Raw genomic sequence first — 25,557 nt, 5'->3', positions numbered from 1 at the left:
AACAGTCAAGGTCACGACCCTGAGAATTGTCGGGAATAACACAGGACAGGTTAAGTAGGAATCATAACACAACCTGTTAAAAAAGATTTGTAATAATGATTATTTATATATATAAAAAATGCACCTAATAAATTAAAATTTAGACACAGTTTCAATAATTTATTTTCATTCATATTGACAGATAGATTTTTAAAAAATTCTTTCAATAAATGCATTAATTTGTAATTCTGAATTGAACCACCAGACATTATGAAAGTTAAAAATTCAGAATGAACTTGACAAATTTGTATAGTAATTACCAATTTTGCACTGAATTGGGATTAAACTCTAACTATAATTTGACATGGTAAATAGGAACATTTTTTATAAAAATAATAGGAATTAGACAATAAAAATTTAAAATAGTAAAAATTACTTTTTTTTTTTTATAAAACTGCCCTTTTGATTTCTTTATTTTGAATTTGTTTTTGACCCTTTTAAAATCATGACATTTCACTGTTCATTGTGTGAAAATTGTCACTGCAAACTTTACTCACTCAAGGTACTTATATTATTCAAAAATTTGCAAAAAGTCCAGCTATTATCATACACATACAAAAAAAATTCACGTATATACATTACTTCTAGTTGTTTACAGAAGTAGTTTCTTTTTGCTAGCGTAAAAAATTTCTTTAAAAAAAAAGTATGTTAGAAATGACAGTTTGAATGTTATTTATAATTTACAACAATTCTATCACAGATAAAATTTTTCAATTATATAATTAAATTCTGTGAGTAATCCTGCACGAATGCCATTTTGTTCTGTACATTTCAATCAAAATAAGCTTAAACAGTTTTTGACACAGAAATTTCCTGTTTCGAAAATTATATATACTTAAAATAAAATGCCATTTGGTAGTAAATATGTAAAATACAGTGTACAGAATAACAAATAGTAGTGTAGTGCCATTTATGAATGGACTATTTTATAAGAATCGTACATATTTAGATTGACAATGAATCGACAAGTGTTTGTTGTCATTAATTTCCTGCTTGACAATATATCAATAAATGATTGCATAAGGGTTAAGCTGAGTATTTGACACCAAGATCTATATAATATATTCTGTTATTTGAAATTTCAAAACTGAAAGTACAGTATATATTTGAAGACTCTTAGGTTTAGTTAGTTACAAATTTTGCATAATTTATTTTATTAAATTGAATAAAATATAGTAAAACCTTGATTTAGTGGACTAATTTGAGTGAGGGGTGTCCATGAAAGCTGAGTCTATTACATAATAAAATAGGTTTTCCAAATGCATGTGTTAAAAATTAAAAAAATTAGTTAATCTATTTTTATTTATATAGATACATTTGTGTAATTAAACTTAGGTATATATGAGAAGTCTAATTTTACTGGAGAGTTTTCTATATGTATTATTGCTTATGTACTTAACTAGTTCTGCAGTTGTAATAGTATATAATCTAAATTGAAATAAACTAGCATTTTTTGGAAAATACACTTTAATTGTATTTAACTAAACAAATAAATAATCTTAAAAAGAAAACAAATTAAATTTGACACAAACAACCAAAAATTTCCTATTTATTCATCTTCAGATGATGATATATTGAGACATTCATGTAGCATAAAGTTAAGAGCAATGACTCTTGGATTTGAAAAAAACTTAATTACATATGAAAAGCATTTTAAAATTAACAGTGTGTTAACTTTCGCATATGACATACGGACTAGAAATTTTGTTTGTTAAATTGAGATTTTACTGTAATATATATATATATATATATAAAATTTTTCATTGACATATCTTTAACTTAAGTAATTTTCCAATGTAGTAAGGATTTTCTTGTTTTGTAAACAAAAATTTTCTTTATATATATATTGCTATTATATATATTTTATTTATGAATTAAAAACAGTTGGTTCTGTGAATAATAATACATTTTCATTTCCTGTATTTATTGAAAATGATGATCTCATCTTTTTCCCCAGGCATTGCATTATTTACTTTTGATATCAGAAGTTGAAGAAGTAGAAATTTTTAAAATCTGTTTGGAATATTGGAATGCATTAGCAGCAGATTTGTACAGAGAGAATCCTTTTACTGGTGTTTCTGCAACACCACTTATTTTACCACGTGGTCCTAATTCAGTTGTGCCACTCAGAAGACAGTTATATCAACCAGTTCTTACAAAGGTTTTAACTTTTTTGATATTTAATGCCTAATTTTCAATTCAGTGGTTTTATTTATATATGCTTTTTTCTATTTTTAGCTTCGTTATATAATGATTGGGAGAATGGCTAAACCTGAAGAAGTGCTTGTTGTTGAAAATGAACAAGGAGAGGTTGTTAGAGAATTTATGAAAGATACAGATTCAATTCAGTTATATAAAAACATGAGAGAGACTCTTGGTAAATAGTAATGAATCATATCAATAATATATTTAAATTATTAATACTTATTAATAATAAATCATTTCAGTATATCTCACTCATCTGGACTATAATGATACTGAGAGAATTATGACAGAAAAGCTTCATAATCAGGTTAATGGAACAGAATGGTCATGGAAAAATTTGAATACAGTATGTAATAAATTTAATCATAATTTTAAATTATTTTTAATTATATGTGGAAATAACATATCTAATTTTTAAAAATTTTTAGTTATGTTGGGCTATAGGTTCAATTAGTGGTGCAATGTATGAGGAAGATGAAAAGAGATTTCTAGTCACTGTTATAAAAGTAATATAATTAATTTAAAACATCTATATTAAATTTTTATGCTAAATAATTTATATTTCTGTAAGAGTTATAATTTTATTTTTACATCTATTTATTAGGATCTTCTTGGTTTATGTGAACAGAAACGAGGGAAAGATAACAAAGCAATTATTGCATCAAATATAATGTATGTTGTTGGACAATATCCAAGGTTCCTGCGTGCACATTGGAAATTTCTGAAAACAGTTGTAAACAAATTGTTTGAATTTATGCATGGTATTTATAAATATTTTCTATAAATAACTGTAAATTCTTTATATTTCTGATTTTTCTTGCTGTATTAAATGAATCAAACAAAAAGAAAAACATTGCCATCTGATTGAGTTATAAAATTAACAATCTCTCAATCGAATAGGTTAATATATTGTTATTTTAATCAGTGAACACTTTATTGCAAATCAAGCTAACATTTTCTGCTGTTTTAAATAGTGATCTTCAGGCTAATGTACTGTACATTTATAATTTGTGGAAAAGAACAACATATTGTTCTTGAACACAAATTCAAATAAAATTAAAAACAAATACATCAACATGATTTTGGTTAAAAATACACATAAATCTATATGAGAATACAATTTAGCCTTTTATTTGGGAAATCTTAAACCAAGCTTTTCAAGCCCAAGCAATTCTATCTGGTCTCTAAAATTTATTAAATTTATTCATGTGCCTTTACTTATCAACTTACATATTTCTAAGCTTTTCAAATGTTTTATAAAGTTATCCTTCAGAACTGATGTAACAACTCTTGTATTATCTCAATTTACCTCAACCCTTTTTTCTAATGCAATTATAGCTAGGGCGGTAGACAAGAAACCTGTTCTTGCATCATGCTGGTGCACTGTAGTCCTGTATCTCATTGACTGCTTTCTGGTCCCTATATATTCAAGTGTCTGATTAGTCTGCCATCCCACAGGTATACTGTACATGCCTGATGACATCCATGGGTGTACCTTGCCCTTGTCGTTTTGGAAATGCTTATTTAAGGTTGGATTCCTCCTATAATAAAGCTTAATCTTTGCATCATTTGCTATCCTCCTATAAATATTCTTAAGAGATTCATTATAATTCACTACTTTATAGCTCTTCATAACCTCCTCATCTCTCTTTGCCTGGGTGCCTTCTTTATATCCCTTTATTAGACATTCCACTAATTCCTGTTCATATCTCAACTCTTCTGCAATCTTTGAGATATAAGCAAGTTCCTCACACAACTTATTAATCTTAGTCATATGCACTTTTTATAAGCACTCTAAAGGCTGTCATTTTAAAGTATCATGGTTTACTTGATGTATAGGAGAGATCCTGGATTCCTGTAAACAAGTGGTTAGGCAAGTGACTACAGATGTTCAGAATATCCTTCTTAAAGAAATACTACCCTGTCCAAGGATATGTTTTCTGGCCAGGCATAGCCACTGCCCATTATATTATGCTCATGGTACAATTGGCAAGTTGGACCATTATGGAATTTGTTACATCTCATGTGAAGCCAATGTTCCAAATGTTTTGCAACTGAGACCAATTGAGAGATCTTGGTACCAATAAAAGTAAAAAGTTTCTGAATATAGTTGGAAAGCTGGATCCATGAAGGAGTTGGGAAGCTGGATCCATGAAGGAGTTGGAGAACAGGGTCAAGGCCAAATTTTGCCACTAGAGCTGACCAGTTCTTGAAGTTAATGGAACAGGTTAAAACTAAAGTTCAAATTGCAGCCAGTTATGGTCCTGATTATCTCAACTAAACATTAAACAATCTATCTGCATCCAAAAAACCTTATTCGAAGTAAATAATGATTTTAAAAAATTTTGAAATTTGTGACAATTTTTAGGATACATGTCATTGAGTGAAAAACAAAGGATTTGAATTTATAGATCTTTTGATTGTTTCTCTTTACAATATCTAAAAATGGTCTATGCCTAATATTGTATGGTTTGTTTTAGATTATGAGAATATAGAAAGTATTTTTATTCCTGGGGTATTTTATTGATTTAAAAAAAAGAAAAAATTTATCGTTTCTTTCATAATGTAACATATTACACTTCAGTAATATATATACAGTATATATTTTTTCTGCTGCTTATTAATATTGAACATAATTATAATGAAGGAAATTTTTATAATGTTTTAATATAAATTAATTAAAATATTGTTAAAATATTACATTTTTATAGAAACTCATGATGGTGTGCAAGATATGGCATGTGATACTTTTATAAAAATTGCACAGAAGTGTAGACGACATTTTGTTCAGGTAAATTATTATTATTATTTTTTTAAAGATTTTTTTAGACTACTTTTTTCTTATTTTATATTTGTATTATTTATTTTTTATTATAGATTCAAGTGGGAGAAATAATGCCATTCATTGAAGAAATATTAAATAATATCAATACAATAATTTGTGATTTACAGCCTCAGCAGGTGTGTTGTTTAGGATCATCTAAATCTTGATTTATTTAAATAACAATTGTTTTTAATTATTAAAATATGTAAATTTTGAATAATAATATTGCATTTCTATAATACAATGATTAATATATTTTTTTCTCTTTCCCTTAAATTATTTTATCAATAATATATTACAAGTCAAATAATGAGAGAGAGAAGTTTTGTAAATATTTTCAAAATGTTTCTTATTTGTTATAACTTTATTTGTGGATTTGCCTAGATTGTTTATTTATTAATAAATATCAAATTCAATCAAAAAAAATATACAAAGATAATTTATATTTACAAAAAAAGGAAAGAGAAATTTTAAATTATATATAATTTTTTTGACAATTAATATTGTTATTTTATGTCTAGAATTTTTAGTGTCTTAAGTATTGTTCATTACTAAATTAACTTTTAACTGAAATACTAAAACTAAGAGCTTTTATTGTAAATCTAGTAAAACTTCTTATTTTCTTAATATGATTGAAGGCACAGATGCATTTTTCAGTTACTTGTAAATAGAAAATAACTTAATTTTCTAAAAAGCATCATTACATTTATAATGAGTAGTTTTGTTTTCAAAAATCAATTAATGATTAGTTATGATATTATTTGGCAAATATTTGTAATTGATTGAAGGCTTTCTGTTAAGTTATTATTTTTAAATTATTATTAATTAATCCTATGAAATTAAGATGGATAATTAGTACATTAATGTTTGTTTTAGTTTATTTCAAAGTGTAATGTTTAAATCAGTAATCATTACACTTTTTACAACTAATTACATGACATCTACAGGTAGAACATGATCATTTTATCATTAGTTCCTTTAAAATTCAAAAAAACATATAAGAATATGGCAATATTTTAAGAAATTAGACAAAGAAATAAATCTGTCAGTTGTCAGTTTGAAAACATCAACAAATAGATTAATTAATGTTGTTTGTTTAGGTGCATACATTTTATGAAGCTGTTGGATGTATGATAAGTGCACAAACAGATCAACTTGTTCAAGAGCATTTAATAGAAAAATATATGTTACTTCCTAATCAAGTTTGGGATGATATCATTAATCAAGCTACTAAGGTATATATATAAAGTGATATAAACTTATATGTTTATTTTTTATATTAAAAGTCAACATTCCAATTTTAATTTTCTTTAGAACGTTGATGTTTTAAAAGATTCTGATGCAGTAAAACAGCTAGGTAACATTCTTAAAACTAATGTCAGAGCTTGTAAAGCATTAGGACATCCATATGTTATTCAGGTAAATTTTAAAATCTCTCATAATTTAAGTTATGAAATATAATTTATAAATATTATCATCTTTTATTAATGTGGATAATGCTTTTCTGAAAAGTTTCTAAGTACTTATAAAAATAATCATTTGATTACAAAAATAATACATTTACAAAAAATAAACTTTTTTTTTCTTTCTCCTAATTTATACAAAAAAATAAATTGTTATTTTAGAATATAATTTATTACCAAATATCTTATTTTATAATAAAGTTTTTAGATGAAATGATATAAAATACAAGTATTTATAATTAAGTGTCTAGTTTGGCAGAAATGTGAGTAAGCATTATGATCAATTTTTTTCTAAGTGAGTTAAATTTATTCATAATATAATGAGAACAATAAAAATATAGGTTATTTTAAATTTTCATTAATCTCATGAAATAAATTAATCGTATATGATGATAGAGTTGCATCCAGAAGTAGTGGCAAATTTTCAGGAAAATTGATGCTCTTAAAAGTTGACATTTTAAATACAGAATAATTTAAATCCAGAGAAACAGAAATAATTTATTTATTGTTTAGTATTTGATAAAATCTTTTATAGTTGACAATATATGCAGATTTTATAATTTGAAGTGGTGTGTTCAAATTTTCTTTTGTTACTGCTATTTAGTTTTTTTTTTCTGTAAAAGTTTTTTGTTCCAATATTGTGTTTCAGAATAAATACATTGTCCATTTATAAGTATAGATATAAAATTTTTTAGCATATTTAGTAAAAATTTTATTTAGAGAAAATGTTTTTACAATTTTATATATCAATTCATTCAAATTGGATTGTAGTTTCCAGGTAAAATTTTTGCACAGTATACTTTTTTGATTATAATTAATCTTTTTACACAAAAAAAGTGTTTTCCATATAAAAAGTATTTAAAATATTTGTGATAAAATAAAAATTTGTAAACTGCACAAAATTAAAAATTTTTGACTCTTCTGGATCAGTCTACAGTGAAACCTACTAATTGAACCTGTTAAGTTGACCACTTTGAGTTGGTTCCTGTAAAATAATACATTTTTGCAGTGGCAATATATCTGCATACAGTGACTACCTGACTATTGTGACCATTGACCACTTTGATCATGTATGTCTTAAGGTAATAAATCATCTTGGGTAAAGTGACCATTAAAAAAAACAAAACCATTTTAGAGAATGTAATTCATTTTGTAGCAATTATGTTGCAAATATAAAATATTTGAAACCATTGTATTTTATGAATACGGCATTTAAACTAAATTTCCTATAATATTTTGAAGTCTTTATTTTAGAAGCTTAAATAAAAGAAATGATAGTTTGAAAAATTAAAAAATCTGTATCATAAATTGAAAACACTACTAGTAATGTACCTGTACTGTGCAATTTTTTTGGCAGCAGCATTGGAGGCAAATTTTAAAATTTCTGTTATGATAGAGATCATGTTGGGTCACTATTGAGATTTCTATTGTCAGTGTTTCATAGTTTGGCTTTGTCTAGTAAAGTGAGCTAACTTTACATGTTCTTTGTGTAAATTTTTAATTAGGTGAGATTCATTTTCTTTCTTTTTTTTAAAACTCAGTTGCTGACCCCAATTAACTTTTAGAATGGCTAGAAAGGATACAAAGAGCTAAATCTTCAGCAGAAGTGTAAACTGATCCACTTTCTAAAAGTCATAGCAAGTTGTGAACAGCTGAGGAGTTGAGTTAGTAAGACAACTGTAAATAACATCGAAAAGAGGAAGCTTGAGTCTCTGTTCAAATTGAGCCCGAAGATATAAACAGAAAGAAGAGGGCAACTGAATTTGATGGCATGGATTTCTTAATTCTGAATTGGTAAAATAAGGATATTAAATGAAAACACGGATGAATTTATTGACTGTGATAGTGATGTTGTGTTCATTGAATCAATTGATTCAGATGTTTTTGTAAGTGTCCTAAAAGAGTTCAATAAGGGAAGATTGAAAGTAGTGAAATTAAAGGAGATCTGTATCATAATGAAGGGAACCTTTTCCTTTATCCCACAAAGAAGTTTGTGATATGATGTAGAATTTTGTATTTACTAAATTTGAAATACACTGTATTTAAAATTAAGGTTGGCAAAATATTTTACATCTTTTCAGTGTGAATATTTTATCAACACTCCTATTGTTTTTAAGTGTTTCATGTCATGCATTGATGAAATAATTCAAATGTTAACAGCTATTTAAAATATTTACATTAACAAAAATCAGATTTAAGAAAAGTAAATTTTTGTTAGTGAAAGATATGAGGTATATGTAACAAGAATTGAAAAAAAATAACAACTTTACTTTTCAGTTAGGACGAATTTATTTGGATATGTTAAATGTATATAAAGTAATGAGTGAAAATATCAGTGCTGCTATTGCATTAAATGGAGAAAGTGTTACAAAACAGCCGCTTATTAGAAGTATGAGAACAGTAAAAAAAGAAACATTAAAACTGATTTCTGGTTGGGTTAGCAGATCTACAGATCCACAAATGGTAAGTAAAGTAATTGAACTCATAATTTAAAAAATTTTGAAATTATAACATATTTTTAAATGTAATTATTTTTGTGTCAATTAAGAAATAAATGAATAGCTATAAACTTCTTTGCTTTTGAATATAATTATATTTTAATCATTGAAATTATATATGGTTACTGAAAAGAGAATTGTATTAAAAATTAATTCTTAGTTTAAATTTCTATTTGGATCTTTGTTGTTTATTGGGCTGCAATTTGAAAAAATTGTAGAGCTATAAATTCCCACTGTCATTTGTTAGTTCAGCTTAATCTCGAGAATGGCGTTAGATAGATAAAAGACAAGACCAGATATGGAAACCTTAGGGCCAGGAGGCCCTGATTAACTATATATGAACTTCTGAAAGTCACGAAATTTCAATTCAAAAATTTTCCAGAAGTCACGTTATTTTAATTCAAAACTTTTTCTTCTGAAAGCAGTTAATAGATGACCAGCTTGACTCCATTGCTAACAGGAAAAGTATGATGTACAGGGACAAGACACTACTAATTTGAGGTTGAGAGCACACATTTTAAATTAAATAAATTTAAAATGTGATTAAAAATTGCAGCCCAACATTGTGATGCTGTCACAATAAATAATTGCTTATTATTGTTATTTTATATTTCTTACATATGCAAATAAGAATATATGAAATAATAGTTATTTAGCTATCCTGAGTTATCTAACTTTAAGTTTCTACATTCATAAGTATTTTTAAATCCACCATTGGCTTGGTGCAGCTTAGCTCAAGATGCCCTTTCACCAAAAACTACAGATAAACCATATTTAACTTCACTTACATATTCATCTTTATTACAAAATCTGGATAAAGAAAACTGATGTGTTTCTCTGTTCTGAAATTCCCAAGAATTACCTTATTCTCATATATCTTAATTAGGAAATTAAACAATAAAAATAAGATATGAATGATTGTTTTTATGTGCATATATCATAGGAAAATTAATAACATTTAAATCAGAACACAAGTATTGTATTTAATACATTTTTGAAAGAATATTTATATATCAAGTTGTTAATTGCATAAATTCATTTACTTTTATTTTTAATGTCAAATTATATAAAACAATAATAAATTTTTATAGTAAATTCTGTTTCATAAATTACGCTTTCAGAACAATAAAATCCATAAAATATTTGAATATTAGCATTTTAACTTGGTTCTTATATTGATTTAACTTTTAGACTATCTTACTACTAGAATTATTTCAGTTAGTAATGCAGGTGTATAGAATAACTATTTAAGCCAATTTTTTTCAAACTTGTTTGGTCCACATCTTCCATAGTCTGAATTTAAATGCAATTTCTTTGCATAAAAAGAATTGCCACAAAGAAAAACTTACTTGTTAATGGCTTTTGAACTGGCATATTTTACATCCATTGGTCCATGGTATCCAACCCAAAGTGTATGGGTCAAAAAGTTTTGGACATGAATTAATAAAATTGTTTATTTTGTAAATAAAATTTAACACATTTTAATCATCATACAATTTTATGACATTTTATTCCTGTAAGAAAGTCAGTGGAAAGAATGAGCTTGCTTCTTCATCAGTTCTTAAAATTTGGGAAACTGGTTTGCATCTCTTTCTCAATATTCAATTGCAATATATATTGTTTTAATTACTGCCAATGTTGATATTTATTGTTGATGACAAATACTGATATTTACATTATCAATAAAGTCAGTATTTTATTGGTTTTGGTAAATCAATTAAATTCTAAAATTTAAAATATTGATATTGTAAACATTTATTGGTTTCAATTTGATATATTAGTTATTGGCACACAACTAATAGTAAACTAAACTATTATTTTGCTAGCCCACCACAATGTCCTTAGTGGAAGGCTGTGCCCCTGGGAGCCACAATGCACGGTTTGATAAATGCTGATTTAAGCAATATTTATTTCATAGGCAGTTTAAAAATTTTTGTTTTTACAATTGTATCGAGGAAGTTACAGTTTTTGATAATAAGATTCAAATACAGTTTGAGTCTTCTTCTTCTAGTTTACATGTAATGCATACTTACAGTATATAAAAGTATTATTTGATAAATATATGTATTCTTGAAGGTTTCTTTTCATATGAAGACACAATTATGACTTGGTTATGGTTGTTATATAAATGAATAATCATAATAATGCTTATTTTATTTCAGGTTCTTGAAAATTTTATACCACCATTATTAGATGCAGTCTTATTAGATTATCAACGATGTAGTGTTCCATCAGCTAGAGAGCCTGAAGTTTTATCAACTATGGCAACAATAGTAAACAGGCTAGAGGTAAATACATTTTCATTAATAAAATTCTGCTGCTTTCTCCACAATATTCAAACTATAAGAAAATCATCACTTTGTATAAAGTACAGTAAAACCTGTTCAAAACAGAACTCTGACAAACTAGAAAAAGTATTCAGTATTGTGCAATTCTGGTTTATGCAGGTTTTACTGTATTAATCTTTTAACAGATTTTGAGATTTTCTGAACAGATTCTAAACTAGTCAAATTATCTTGTTCTTTCTTTAAATCTTTAAGCTCTGAAAATGGTTTCTATTCATCTACCTAAAGACTAAATTGTTTTTACTCCTCAAGCTACAAGGGGAACTTGTATATAAAAACCTGTCAAACAACTTCTTTATCAGCCGATTTCATTTTGAACAAATAAGGGCTGATTTTAGAGCAATTTCATGTTTAAAGAGTTAAATGATAAGATTAATTTCTTTTACATCTGAACTTTGTTAGGCTGAAATTTGAAAAAACCTGTAGACCTATAAATTTTCACTGTCGTCTGTCTTTCTGTCTGTCCTTACTTAAACTCAAGAACAGAGTTGGATAGATAAAGTCAAGATCAGACATGGAAAGCTTAGAGACAAGAACCCTGATTAACTATATATAAATTTTCAGTTCAAACCAAAGTCATGTTATTTCAATTTAAAAATTTTCCCTCAAAAGGAGTTAGATAGATGACCAACATGACTTTATTGCTAATGGAAAAGTATGATGTAATGGGACAAGCCTCTATTAATTTGAGGTGATCATATATTTTAAATTAAATAAATTAAAAATTTGATTTAAAATTACAGTCCGTCATTGTTCAGTTTTGGTTTTGTTTCTCCATGAGTGACAAGTCTTGGATTTCTTTGTAAAGCACAGATATGGATCATAAAAGATAACAAAAAGCTTTATATTTAATACAAGAAATAGATAGATATATTTCCTTAGATTGAAGATGGAAAATATCAAGCTGAAGTTGGTAAAGAAATATTTCCAAGTAAACAATTTCAGACATTTTGAGAACAAGAGAAAAACAACAAATGTTTCTTCAATATAACAGTTCTACTAAAAAAATAAAAGTCTTATACTATCCCTGTTATACAATTTGTGCCCATAATAGGGTAAAATTTTAAATTAAGAAAAGTACAGGAGTAGCAGCCGTTTTTACTCTTCATATAGCAAACACTTTAATCTAACAATAATTTTTTTTTTTCATGTAGGAAATTTATTGATACAGGTGGTATTTAATTTAAAGTTGAAAACTAATGCAATCAAGATCTTGATTGCATTTGTTTTCAACTTACCAGTTCTAACATGATTCTACTGTGTAGACAAGTTTGTAATAACGAGTAATCATGATAAAATGGACTTTCGTTATAATGAACCAATATTTTGGGTCCTGTAGTGGTCCATTACATCAAGCTTTTACTGTATTTATTAGTGCAGTATTTTATTTATTTTATCCTCAATTTTTAGATGTCAACAAAAAAGAAAAGAAAAATTGAAGATAAAAATCAAATTTATAATGAATCATGGAAATATGATTACTTTTTCATTCATTATGAAAAAACTTGCTTGTTTAATTTGTTTGGAAAGTATTGGAGTTTTCAAGAAATATAACATTAAATGGCACTGTACCACTAAAAATTTCAATAAATACAACTAGTTTACTGGATACTTAAAAAAAGAGAAAATGGAAAAGCTATAACCTTTTAGCAAGTATTCTTAATGAAGACAAAATATATTAATATTCTTAATGAATCTGTTACAAAAGCCAGTTATGAAATTTGTAATCTATTATCAAAACATTTTCATTGTTTTTCTGATGGGATGGTTATAAAGGGATGTATTGAAAAAGCAGTTTAGATTATATGTCCTGATCAGAAGAAGCTTTTTGCTAATATTAGTTTATCTTGGCAAACAGTAGCAAGAAGAATCAATGAAATGGCAGATAATATTGAAGAATCATTAAAAAATGAGCAAAAGCTTTTGAATATTTTTCCATTTGTTTGGATGAATCCATCAACATAACAGATACAGTTCAACTTGCAATTTTCATTTGAGCCAATGATCAGAATTAAACATTACTGAAGAATTTTTAGATTTAGTTTGGGTAAAAGGAAATACTACAGGAGAAATTATTTATGGGGCTTTAGAAGAAATATTACCAAAAAATGAACACTCACTATTACAACTGATGGTATCTAGTCTTTCAGAGGAGAGTGATGTGGTTTAATTGATATTCTCTCGAATAAATTAGCACAAAATGAAAATTCAAAGTGATTTATTTATTTTCCATTTTAGCATGTGGAGAATTTATCTGCTAAGAAAATTAAAATGGGACATGTTACAGATATTGTAGTATCCGCATAAACTGTCTGAGAGGTCGTTTATTGAACCATCATCAGTTTAAAGAATTTTTATCTGATATTGATACTGAATATAATGACATTGTTTATTTTACTGAGTTGAGATGGTTAAGCAAATCTTCAGTTTTACAAAGACTTTACAATCTGTTACCAGAAATAAAATTATTTATGGAAATGAAAGGAAAACCTGTTAAAGAACTTTCAGACTTTGAATGGATAACAGATCTTGCTTTTTTTCGATATTAAAACACATTTGTCAGAATTAAATATAAAAATGCAAGGAAAAAATCTAATAATATGTGGCTGTGCCAGAGTTGGACAGAGTCTCGTTCCTCCTTTTTTCAGCTAACAGGTCCGTTAGACCTGCCCACGTCAAGATGGCGGTTCGGATGGGTTACGCGTTACGCGTTTTTAGGCGAGTGGAGGAAGTGGATGGGTCTGACGATAGAGCGGCGGTGACGATACTCGAATAAAAGACATAGCCAACGGATAATAACAACAACAAAAATTTATTTAAGCTAACGATATAATTACAGAAGAGGTGCACGACGGTCGCCTCTTTCCGGATTCACGGAGGGAGAGTTTACATAAATTCGGGTCATACCTCGTGATCCGGGTCGGTCCTCCTGGTCAACGTATTCCGTGGATTTCGGGCGGTTCCCCTCGATTTTGCACACACACAGTCAAAGTGACAGAACGTAACTGGTCCCCCTGTCCTCTCTCGTCGCCCTTTCATCGTCTAGGTCACGTTTTGCTGTTTTGCCAACCAGCGTTTTTCGACTCTTGTTCCTCCTGATTCATATTTTCTCCGTGGGAACCAAGCAATAAAATATTTTATTATTAACGGTTTAGTTCCGGTGGGTTCGAATTTTCAAATATCTGAATTTATAACATCTATAAAAGCATTTATATCCAAGTTGAAATTGTAGAGCACACAATTGTATAATAAATGTCACTTTTTTCCAACTTTATTACAATGCACCGAACCTAAAAATTATTTTAAATATGCACAGAAAGTCAAAAAACTAGAATAAGAATTTTAAAATAGATTTGAAAAATCCCATAGCTGAGAAAATGAAATACAGATATTTACAGCACTTTTTTTCAGTAAACATGGAAAACATACCAAATGAACTTCAGTTGGAGATAATAGACTTGTGAAGTAATTTAGATTTGAAAGATACTTTTAAAGAAAAAATTTGGTAGACTTTTATAAAACTTTTTTATTGAAGAAAATCAATTTCCTAACTAAGAAAGTATGTAGCAAAAATTCTATCCGTATTTTCTACAACTGATGTATGTGAACAGTTTTTTGTTGCAATGAATTTAGTAAAAAGTAAAAGAAATCGGCTAATAGATTAACATGTAAAAAATAATTTAAAACTAGCAATGACAAATATTCTGCCAAATATTTCTGATGTATTACATTTGCATCAGTTCCAGCAGTCACATTAAGTACAGTATACTTATGTTAGTTTATAAATATATGAATAAATATTTGTGATTTACCCACATTTTTTTTCTTTTTTCTTGTGTGCAGCCTGTGTCAGTTCGAAAGTTTCAAATGTGGCCTTTACATAGAAAAAGGTTGCCCATCCCTGGTTTATGGTATGAAGTAGTAAATGTTAAATTGTATATTTAACATCATGGATAAATGAGTTGTTTTGAGTTTTTTAAAGTATACAATCTGAAAGCGTATGAGTAAAAATTGTTTGGAATTTCTACTTTTTAATCTAAATATCACTGAAGAGGGAATGAAAGTATACATCATTCCAAAATGCATATATAAAAGTAAATTAAGTGAATAAAGTTGTTGTCAGTGAAACCTTTGGATGTTAGAAGTGCTGTTTTGAAATTCTCAAACTCACCTGAAAGTTTATAGAGACAAGAAAGAAAAAAGTGATACAATAGAGCATCGATTATCCCGACCCCCGATTAACCGACCGCGTTGTAGTCGGCAAATTCAAATGTTCGCTAGTGATGTGGCGCTACAATATTTGGTTATGTCTTGGCTATTTTAATATTATTTTTGTTAAATTTTTGCATGTATTAGCTGGCAGCACTGGCTCGACCATGAAAGGGAGGCTAGTATTTAAACCAGGCCTAATACACTATACTAATAATGTATTTTTTCATACTTTTCGGTTATCTGACCAACCCCAGTCCCCAATTAAGTCGGATAATCGATGCTCTACTGTAATCATTATTAAAAAAGGAAATTTTCCACCGACTAATTATATAATAAATGAATAAATACATACGTACAGTACATATGTGTGTGTTTGTTTTTTAGTATTTATATGAAATAATTACATACAGTTTTTCCAAGTTGTATAGATTTTTTTCACTAAAAGAAATAAAAGGCAAATAAAAAACAAATTGAATAAATAACTATACAGATGAATCAGAATTTGGGGTTAAAAACTGAATTTGAATACAAATTGCTAATATTTATTTTATCCACTAGAAGTGAAAATTTTTAAGATATCAGAATACAGCAGAATCCCATAGAATGTGGGGAATATGTTCTGCATTGTTAAGGCATGCATTATCAGATGATTTTATGCAAGTTTAAACCTAGACCTAGAAGTTGAAGAAGAAAACATATACCTCTGATGACAAAATTATAATTTTGTATGAGTACTAGTCATAATTTTTTTGTTGCGTTATATGAATTTGCATTATAGGGCGTTCACTGTATTCTATCAAAATTTATTATTTTTAAAAATGTTAAAATGTTTTGCTATCAAATATTTTCTGTAGTGTATATACATACACTATATATAGAGCTGCTGTGTTAGCTGTATTGAGAGCAATTTTTTCATCCATATTTACATAAATTATTATGATGAAATTGTTGTTGTTTATAAATAATAGAAATTATTAATGCTGTGGTAATAATTTATAATAATAATTCATGTTGCATTTTTTCTTCTCCCAGAATCATATAACTTCAGAAATTCCTGAAATATTTGATGCTGTTTTTGAGTGTACTCTTGATATGATTAACAAGGTAAATATCAATATATTAAATATATTTTTACTTTAGGTATGTTTAAATATTAAAAGCTGCTTATATATTCGATTAGGATTTTGAAGAATTTCCTGAACACAGATCAAATTTTTTTTTACTTCTGCATGCTGCTGTTAGTCACTGTTTTCCTGGTAAGTAATAGTTGTTATTTAATAATAATAATCAATCTTCATTGTATGAACCTTAGTTCATTACAAGGATGTAACAAAAACAAAAATTAGGATAAAATTTAACAGGAAAAATATAAATATTGCTGAAATTATATAATTTATTTAATAATTGACGAGAGACAGTGTTTTGAGAATTTAACTCAGTTAATTTGAATAAAACAGGGGAAGGCAAGTTTTCTTATTTTAACTTACTTATAAATAAATCTGTAATTTTTTTCCTCCCAGCATTACTGAATATCCCACCAACACAATTTAAACTTGTGCTTGATTCTATTATCTGGGCATTCAAGCATACAATGAGAAATGTTGCAGATACAGGTAAGAAGATACATTTTAGCAAAAATAATTAAAATTATTTTCTGGACAATAATCCTTAATTCCTTTCAGGTTTGCAGATACTTTATCAGTTATTACAAAATATAGGTCAGGAAGATGCAGCAGCACAAAGTTTCTATCGAACATATTATACAGATATATTACAGCATTTATTTTCTGTTGTCACGGATACTTCTCATACTGCAGGTAAGTTTTATAGTACTTTTTGTATAAAGAGAAAAATACACTTGATTCATCATTCTTGAAAATTTCAGGTTTAACAATGCAAGCTACTATACTAGCCTACATGTTTGGCATTATAGAAGCAGGAAAGATAACAATGCCATTAAATCCTGTTCAGCAAGCCAACAGTCAAAGTAATGTAGTGTATGTGCAAGAATTTGTAGCAAGACTTTTAAAAACTGCATTTCCTCATCTCACAGAGTAAGTTAAATAGCTTTATAAAAATAGAAAAAAATATTTTTAATTGTCTATTAATCTACCATTTATTCATATAGTGCACAGATAAAAATTACAGTTCAAGGTTTTTTTAACTTGGATGCTGATATTCCTGCCTTTAAAGAACATTTAAGAGACTTTCTTGTACAGATAAGAGTGAGCATTTTTGAGAATTGAGGAAAGAGTATTTAAATATTTTCAAACTAATATTCCTCATTTTTTCTCATTAGGAATTTGCTGGCGAAGACAATAGTGATCTGTTCCTGGAAGAACGCGAAGCCGCTCTGAGACAGGCAGAGGAAGAAAAACGGAAAATCCAAATGTCCGTACCTGGCATTCTCAATCCTCATGAAATTCCAGAAGAAATGCAAGACTGAACTTCTGGATGTGCGTGTAATGCTGTGAACTGATGTAATGTGCGAGTGAATCCCATTAAGACATGGTATTATTTTCCATGTCATTTCATCTTTCTTTTTTACCATATTTGAATGCCATTAAGTTATGTTGTGGAATTGATGGTATGTGTCAGGATATGTATGTAGTGTGAATGAAGATATCTTACCCAAATCCTGTAGATAAACAATCATTTGAGTAAGATGTCAGTAATTTGACATTGGTACGGCATTCTCCTTTTTTTGGAGGGCTAATCATGGTGTTTTTTTCTGTGGCTGTAAATAAACATCATTCACAATGCTTTATTCATCTCTTCATAAAGAGTGCTAATTGTCATTTTACAATTAACAGCGTTCTACAAGTCAAGTTACTTTGTTAGTGTTATCTTGCAATCTTCTGGACAACTTTAGTCAAAATAGACATGTCTGGAAGATTGCAATTATTATGCTGCTTTTTTGGGCAGAAAGACCTTGTGTTGTAAACTACCCATTTCCATCAATTCAGGAATAATTTTATATATATATATATTATTTAAATATATATATAAATATATAAATGTGTGGGCATATATATATGTATATGTACACATATATAGTATATATGCACACACATATATAAATTCCCTTAAATATTTAGTTCTAGAACTACTGTGTGGTGTTTGTCATGCACTTGCATCCATTGGATGAGTTTCACATCCACTTTTGTGGATAGTGTTATCTAATGTAATGTAGTACTAGATATCAGTGATTGTTGAGGGATTTTTCAATAAAAGATAGAAAAAATATTGTATTTGTTTTCTTCCCAATATTTTATAGTGCAGATTTACCATCAAAGAAGTCTCTGCAGGTGCTTTTACAAAATGTGTAAATTATTGTTTTAAACTCAGACTTTTCATTTGTCTACAGTGAAGCACTTTTTAAAAAAATAGTTAAGTCTTTCTAATAAAACTCTGCTATTTAAACCCTTGTTTAACCAGACTAGTGTTTTGGAATTTGTTCATTTTTACAATCTATAAATTACATTTTACATTTAAAACATTGCGGGTCACTTTCGGAATTAACCGGGGCATTGATGATATGTCTATGCAGGATGATAGAAATTTTGGCTTATTTGTACTTCAGTATAAAATCTGGTAAAATCAATATTTTCGTGGTTTTACTTCGTGTATAGTTAAATTACATCTTAAATTTAAAGTCTTGCGGGCACATTCAAGGGCCAGGTGTACGAGTTACCGTTTAAATTACAGTATAACTAACTGGATCTGCAATCTAAAGAATAAGCTACACCAGTAGCTAGTGGCCAGTTAGCCTAAAAATTTGCGATACCAACTAATTGTAAACAAGATGAAGGGGAGAGAAATAAGCGAAGCGTGGAACGGGTTGAAGTATAGACAAAAATACCGTATGCAATACTTTTATATTCGTGCTTCGTGATTATATTACGTAAAGATTCACTTAGCTGAATTACGTGACAGCTTTTTAAACCGAAATTTACAGTTGTTATACAGTGAAATTGATTTTTTTTTAAATCATTCTGCCAATAAACTACTTTTATCGCTCAAGTGTTGCGTTATTGCAACACTTCGGCGATTTGCCAAGGGGAAGACTTTCTGTTGGGAAACGCCCCTATGCCGGTGTTAATATTCATAAAGTGGTAAAGTTTTTGAGGGGGTTGAGTTTTGTCAGATGTCCAAAAGAGGAGAGGGGATTATGAAAACTTTGACAATGGGGGAAGCGGGAATAAAATTTTCAAGAAAAATGCGGACGTAATTTATGGACAGCTACTTTCTTTTGATGGTGTTAACAGATATATCGTTGGTCGGAATGCCGAGGAGGTTAAAGAGTCAGCTTACCGCTCTGAGAGACCAGGGTTTGAATCTGGCAAATAACACCCAGGAAAGTGGTCTGCTCGGTTTCGTCGGGTCCCTTCCTTTCCAAAGCCCACAATGGGCTTGAAAAAGGCTGAAAGATGAAAGACTTCAGATATATTGGGTCATCTCCCTCATTAGTCATCAAAATGTGCCTATAGAAAACTGTCGTAGTCATGATAAAAATGAATTCCTAATGTCCTCAGTGTGAAATGATAAATATTCTAATTATGTTAACCGCTCGGCTATCTGGCATCAAATTTAATCCAGTCAAATGGCTTTCACTAGATGCCATTTGATTGGATTAGCTATGTTTGTTTAGTTATGGCAACGCAACACTTTCAGCGATCTGCCTAGGGGATGCCCTTTTTTAAAAGAGAAACTGGCTCTTATTTAGGCGTTACAGACGTGGAGAAAACCTGGAAAACTCCACGTGGCCAGCCCGTCCGAGCGAGGCGCGAACAAACGACCGAACTCCCAGCATTCGGAACGAAGACCGCTTTGGCCACTGGTGGGCGCTTGCCATCGATAAACTTTCATTTACTTAAATATACATCATCAAGTATAAAAATAATCTCGGAAATACACGACTCTTATAGCATAATACGTTAATTTCATATTTATAAATTAAAACGAAATAAAATTAAAATTTAAAATTTAAATTGAAAAATTAAAAAAAAATTTATTGAATTTATTTTGAAATATTTAAAATTTATTTCAAATTCTAATAACTTCTAAAATATTTATCACGCAGTTTCATCACGAAAATAAATTATTAATTTAAAAAAAATAATAATAATTCCTTAATCTATATGCCAGGTAAATGGAAACGAGGCGGAAAGTAGCGGGATCGAGAATGCATGAGTTTATCGGCGATCGATCGGTAATCCAGGAGCTCGGTCAGTGTTCGACTGTCCGAATTTTGTTGAATTTCGCTCCCGATTATGGATTTATAAAGAGAACATCGCATTCGGTAAACTGAACGCAATCTTTCCTCCTATTTGAGAATGAACGCGAAAAATGTTAAACGTGGCATCAATATTTGAGTGTGTTCAGATAAGAATTTGTCAATTTCATATGTTTTAACAAATACAAACAAATGTCTGGAAAACAGAGACTGTGGAAACATTGCGACCATTGCTCACAAAACATTACTTTTAAAACAGCCAAAGAGTTTATCCAGCATCTGAGGGACGACCATTGCAGCAAGGAAGGTGGATCTTATGTTTGTCGATACGGAAATAATAATGTCTGCTGTTCTTTGCCTATTGAAGGTGTCAGTGATCGAGACTACGAAGCTCACGTTTTAAAGCATCATGTTGCACTCAATCCAGATGGTTAGTTCCTCCTGTAATTTTATTTTAATTCAAATATTTAACTTCTTAATTGTTTAATTTTACATTGCAACAAATGTTTGTTGCATCTTCTGAGAAGTAATGGGATTTCTATGTTTAAATAACAATTTTTCATACCTCTAAGCTGGTTTATTAACATTTAAAATTAGCTTGTGTTTGTTGCAGGGAAGTTTTACCAATTATGAAAAGCTTTTAAATCCTACCTTTTAAATACAGATAGATAATTTGAAATCGAGTATTCGTAGTTATTTATCCATATCTTAATGTATTCGTAGGTCCGAATTGTACCGTTACTATGATTTGCGAAATAAGAACTGTTTACCTTATTTTTTTATAAATTAGAAAGCTTAAAGATTTTAAATTTTCAATAATGTTTTTAGTTTGAGATAATGTGAGATTATTATTATTTTTTAAATTTATTACATTAATTTTTTATAACAGTCAAGATTATATACTTTTTAAATTATGTCGATGATAAATGGTAAATAACGAGAGTTTTTCTGAAGTTGTTGCTTTCTCCGAAAGCATTCCTAAAGACTAGACAGTGTAAGTGATGAGTGGTGACAAATCTTGTTGATTGGTCATTGAGCTTAGTGTGTCTTGGTGGTGATGAACTCGACGAATAGTTTTCCCGAAGAACTTGTCAATGATGTCGCTACGTAGTAATGATAAACAGCTATTAAAATTCTGGTTACCGAACAGATTATTTAATCGGAAATGTTTTCGATTGTGTCTTCAGAAGGATTACTATAATGGCATCGAGTTTTGTTGACTTTCGCGTTTCGTCTTAATGGATTAGCTGTTGATGTGTTTCTGTCGATGACTTTAGAAAAGTTTTCATTTACGTTAATAAGTACAGCAAGTTTATTTATTTTCAATATAATTATTCAAATAATTAGCTACTATTAATAAAATTGCTTTATAATGTAATTTATAGTTATGTTCTAGAGTTAACTTTGATATCTAATGAATTGCTTAACTTAATGAGCATTTCTTTGATCTTATTCATTCTAGTTAAAGTTTAGTTCTAGTTCTAAGTCATTCTAGTTCTGCCTGTGATGTCACATCTGAGTAACAATGAAATAAATTAACTTCTCTAGGAGTCATTCCAGTTAAATTGGAGAAAAGTTTAAATATATTATGTAATTGCTACTTTAAAATTTTACAGTGAATTTTATGAATTCATACTATGAAAGTGAATAATGATAAAATATAAGTTGATGAAACAGCAATGATAATTATACTTGACTGGGAAAGTTGCAGTAAAAAATAAATTATTTCATTGTTGGCAGTTTAAAAACATTTAGTATAATTTTTCTGTTTAATATCTGCATATGCAAAACTTTAACAGATGCAAAGTATTAACAAAACAAAACGATATGTCGAAAACTAGTGAAAGACATTTTTTTTCTTTCCAGCACTGTTTTAATGCAAACTAACATTGTCAGCATGGATTGTGGAACCCGAAGAAAGCCTATCAATGAGGCCAAAAACATTAGTTTGCATTAAAATATTGCTGGAAAGAGAAAAGGTGTCTTTTGTATGAGCTATTACAGATACATTTAGATTATTGTTCATTAGAAATTTTCAAACTTAAAAAAATTTCTAATGAATAAAAAACTGAGGTTTGTAAAAGGATGTAATGATGATGTTTTAGTTTCTTCTATTTTTTAAATAAATCTTAATTAATATATTTTTAACTTAAATTTGATTTTTGTTTTTTTTTAAATTTAATCATTGTATACATAGACATTTAAAATTGAATAAAACAAATATCAGTAATATGCATCAAAAATTGAAGCAGATAATATTTTTTAGAACAAATATGACAAAATATGCTATTATTTTAATAACTTAAGTGAATGATTTCTTAGTTTAAGTGGTTCTTTGAATGTCAATTGCTTTTCTTGATTGGTAGTTCCTTGAATTTTATTTACTACTAAGATATAATCTTTTCAAAATGAATTAATCCATTAAACTATTAATGTAATTTATCATAAATTTTATTAAATTTTAATCTTTATAGAAATAAAATAAATTTTATTACTGAAATTTTTATAAATAATGATAACAAAAAAATATCTATGACTGTGACTATATATTTATTACATTTAATCTTTATATTAAGCAAATAATAAGATAATGATTAAAATTTTTTATATGAATGTTACCTATGGTAGCAAACATGGCAGCTTGTCTCTGAAACAGTGGGGATGCACGTTCTAACCTAACCTAACCCATTCTAATAAATTATTACTTTCATAAACCATAATTATTGCCAACCAAATTATTAGAATAGGGGTAATTTATTAGAATAGGTTAGGTTAGGTTAGAATGTGCATCCCCACTGTTTCAGAGACAAGCTGCCATGTTTGCTACCATAGGTAACATTAACCAAATTTTTTATATGAAAGTTAGCTCTTCAAGAAGTGGCCTTAATGAACATGTAATAACTATTTTGTATCTAATTATCAACTTAGCCTTATTATAGCTTAATAATCTGACAGATCATCTGGCTTTAATCAAAAGTTGGGTTTGTGGAGTTGTTATTTGTATATATATGATAATAACCATTTGAAATTTTAAATATGATTATTACTTAATATTTAAGCCACCTTTAATAACAATTTTATTTATAGCATATTTAAAAAAACAACCTTATATTATTTTTAATTGAAATGATTTCTTTAAAATTATATAATTACACAATAAAATTTAATGCGAAAATATTTTTTTTTTCTATTTTGTCATTACATTTGAAATTAAATTTTTCATTTTTTGTATTTAATTACATAGAATTTATATAAATGTTAATATGAGGTATCGTGTGTTTTTCTGACGATTTCAGTTACTACAGATGCAACATAACCATATATATTTTTTTGCAATTTTATAATATAAGTTGATTTAAAATTTATTTTGTTTTAGATTCTTTTGAATGACTAAGGTCCTTATTCAAGTGTTAAATACAAATTATGTAAGAAATTATATTTCACATTAGAAAGACTTTTACAGGAATCAATTACATAATTAGAAAAATATTATTATGTAATCATTTAATTATAAAGCTATAGCTTATTTTTAATTTATGTATTTATTTTGTAATTTAATTTTTAAGAAAATAATTCATATCTATTTACAATATAAGATTTTAATTAATTATTTTATCATGTAGTTGGGTGTAATGCCATTAATTTTTTAAATAATAAATTATATTGATATTATAATTAATATGTTTGTTATAGAAAATTCTCTAAAAAGTAATTAAATATTTAATTCTATTTTTAAATTTTAATATGGTTTTATGAATAATTTAATTACCTTTCTCATTATTAGTTTATTTTGAATTTATATGGCAATTCATTTAACATAATAAATACTGATTATTCAATAAAATAAAATCTTGTTTGACATTAAAATTATATTTTCCTATTAAGTAGAAGAATATAATTTCTTTATATATAGCCAGGCTTCCCTAATTGTGCGGTGCGACACCCTGGGACGTCATGGTGCTATCCTAGGGGAGTTGCAAGACAATATGCACAGGTCGCCTGCATGCGACATAATGAGTGAGTGCTCGGATCACCCCACTCCTCCATTTCCTTGCTCTTTCATTTGTTCATCGTTCAGTCTTTTGTTTTTGTTGATTACAAGCGTTGATGAATCAGTATTTTGATTTCAAGTGTGTTGTATTTAATTTACGCATCATAAAATGGATAACTTTATTCAAATAAATAGAAAACATGTTGAAGACTCAGGAAAGAGTAGAAAAGAAACTATAGAAAAGCAAAAAAAGTACAGAAAATATAATGACCAATATTTACATTTTGGATTTACCTATGTTAGCAGAGGAAATGTGGAACTACCCCAATGTGTTCTTTGTCATAAGGTGCTGGCAGATGAAAGTATGTGGTATGCTTCCTAATAAATTGAAATGTCACTTAGAAACAACTCAGTAATTTACAAGGAAACTGTGAGATTTTTTTGCAAGAAAATTGCGAGAACTGAAACATCAGTCGACAACCTTGTTTTCCAGAGCATCTATTTCCTCCAAAGCACTGCTTGCCTCTTACAGGGTTGCTCACTGTATTGCCAAATGCAAGAAACCACACACGATTGCTGAAGATCTTGTTTTTACCTGCAGTGATTGATATGGTATCAGTGATGATTGGAGAATCAGCAGCTAAAGAAATAATACGATTAGTTGTCACATTCATGACAGCTGAAGACATTAATGAGCAAAGTATGGAAAAACTTTCTGGTTTATTTGCCATTCAACTGGATGAA

At 28.2% G+C, this 25,557-nt stretch overlaps 2 protein-coding genes across 6 annotated transcripts in view; both read left to right on the top strand.

Moving 5' to 3' along the window:
• The window catches only part of emb (exportin-1 emb), a 57,186-nt gene extending 38,161 nt beyond the window's left edge, over nucleotides 1-19,025 (top strand). For all 5 annotated transcript variants that reach the window (XM_067263790.1, XM_067263791.1, XM_067263789.1 and 2 more), the window contains 18 exons: nucleotides 1,997-2,200; nucleotides 2,278-2,416; nucleotides 2,487-2,590; nucleotides 2,673-2,750; nucleotides 2,849-3,005; nucleotides 4,956-5,035; nucleotides 5,122-5,205; nucleotides 6,169-6,303; nucleotides 6,383-6,487; nucleotides 8,809-8,994; nucleotides 11,192-11,317; nucleotides 16,619-16,690; nucleotides 16,767-16,842; nucleotides 17,107-17,199; nucleotides 17,269-17,403; nucleotides 17,472-17,640; nucleotides 17,715-17,811; nucleotides 17,886-19,025. In XM_067263790.1, the coding sequence (XP_067119891.1) occupies nucleotides 1,997-2,200; nucleotides 2,278-2,416; nucleotides 2,487-2,590; nucleotides 2,673-2,750; nucleotides 2,849-3,005; nucleotides 4,956-5,035; nucleotides 5,122-5,205; nucleotides 6,169-6,303; nucleotides 6,383-6,487; nucleotides 8,809-8,994; nucleotides 11,192-11,317; nucleotides 16,619-16,690; nucleotides 16,767-16,842; nucleotides 17,107-17,199; nucleotides 17,269-17,403; nucleotides 17,472-17,640; nucleotides 17,715-17,811; nucleotides 17,886-18,032 (2,187 nt within the window). In that variant the 3' untranslated portion in view covers nucleotides 18,033-19,025. The remainder of the gene's footprint in view (nucleotides 1-1,996; nucleotides 2,201-2,277; nucleotides 2,417-2,486; nucleotides 2,591-2,672; nucleotides 2,751-2,848; nucleotides 3,006-4,955; nucleotides 5,036-5,121; nucleotides 5,206-6,168; nucleotides 6,304-6,382; nucleotides 6,488-8,808; nucleotides 8,995-11,191; nucleotides 11,318-16,618; nucleotides 16,691-16,766; nucleotides 16,843-17,106; nucleotides 17,200-17,268; nucleotides 17,404-17,471; nucleotides 17,641-17,714; nucleotides 17,812-17,885) is intronic.
• A 1,725-nt stretch (nucleotides 19,026-20,750) lies between these two features.
• The window catches only part of scat (VPS54 subunit of GARP complex scat), a 61,755-nt gene continuing 56,948 nt past the window's right edge, over nucleotides 20,751-25,557 (top strand). Inside the window, exon 1 of the mRNA XM_067264020.1 lies at nucleotides 20,751-21,252. Within this exon, the coding sequence (XP_067120121.1) occupies nucleotides 21,015-21,252 (238 nt within the window). The 5' untranslated portion in view covers nucleotides 20,751-21,014. The remainder of the gene's footprint in view (nucleotides 21,253-25,557) is intronic.

Source organism: Centruroides vittatus, unplaced genomic scaffold (genome assembly GCF_030686945.1).
Source record: "Centruroides vittatus isolate TY-2023 unplaced genomic scaffold, ASM3068694v2 contig_18, whole genome shotgun sequence".
NCBI classification, from domain to species: Eukaryota; Metazoa; Arthropoda; class Arachnida; order Scorpiones; family Buthidae; genus Centruroides; species Centruroides vittatus.
Note: the sequence above shows the minus strand (reverse complement) of the source record. Positions and strands in the feature narration are given on the sequence as shown.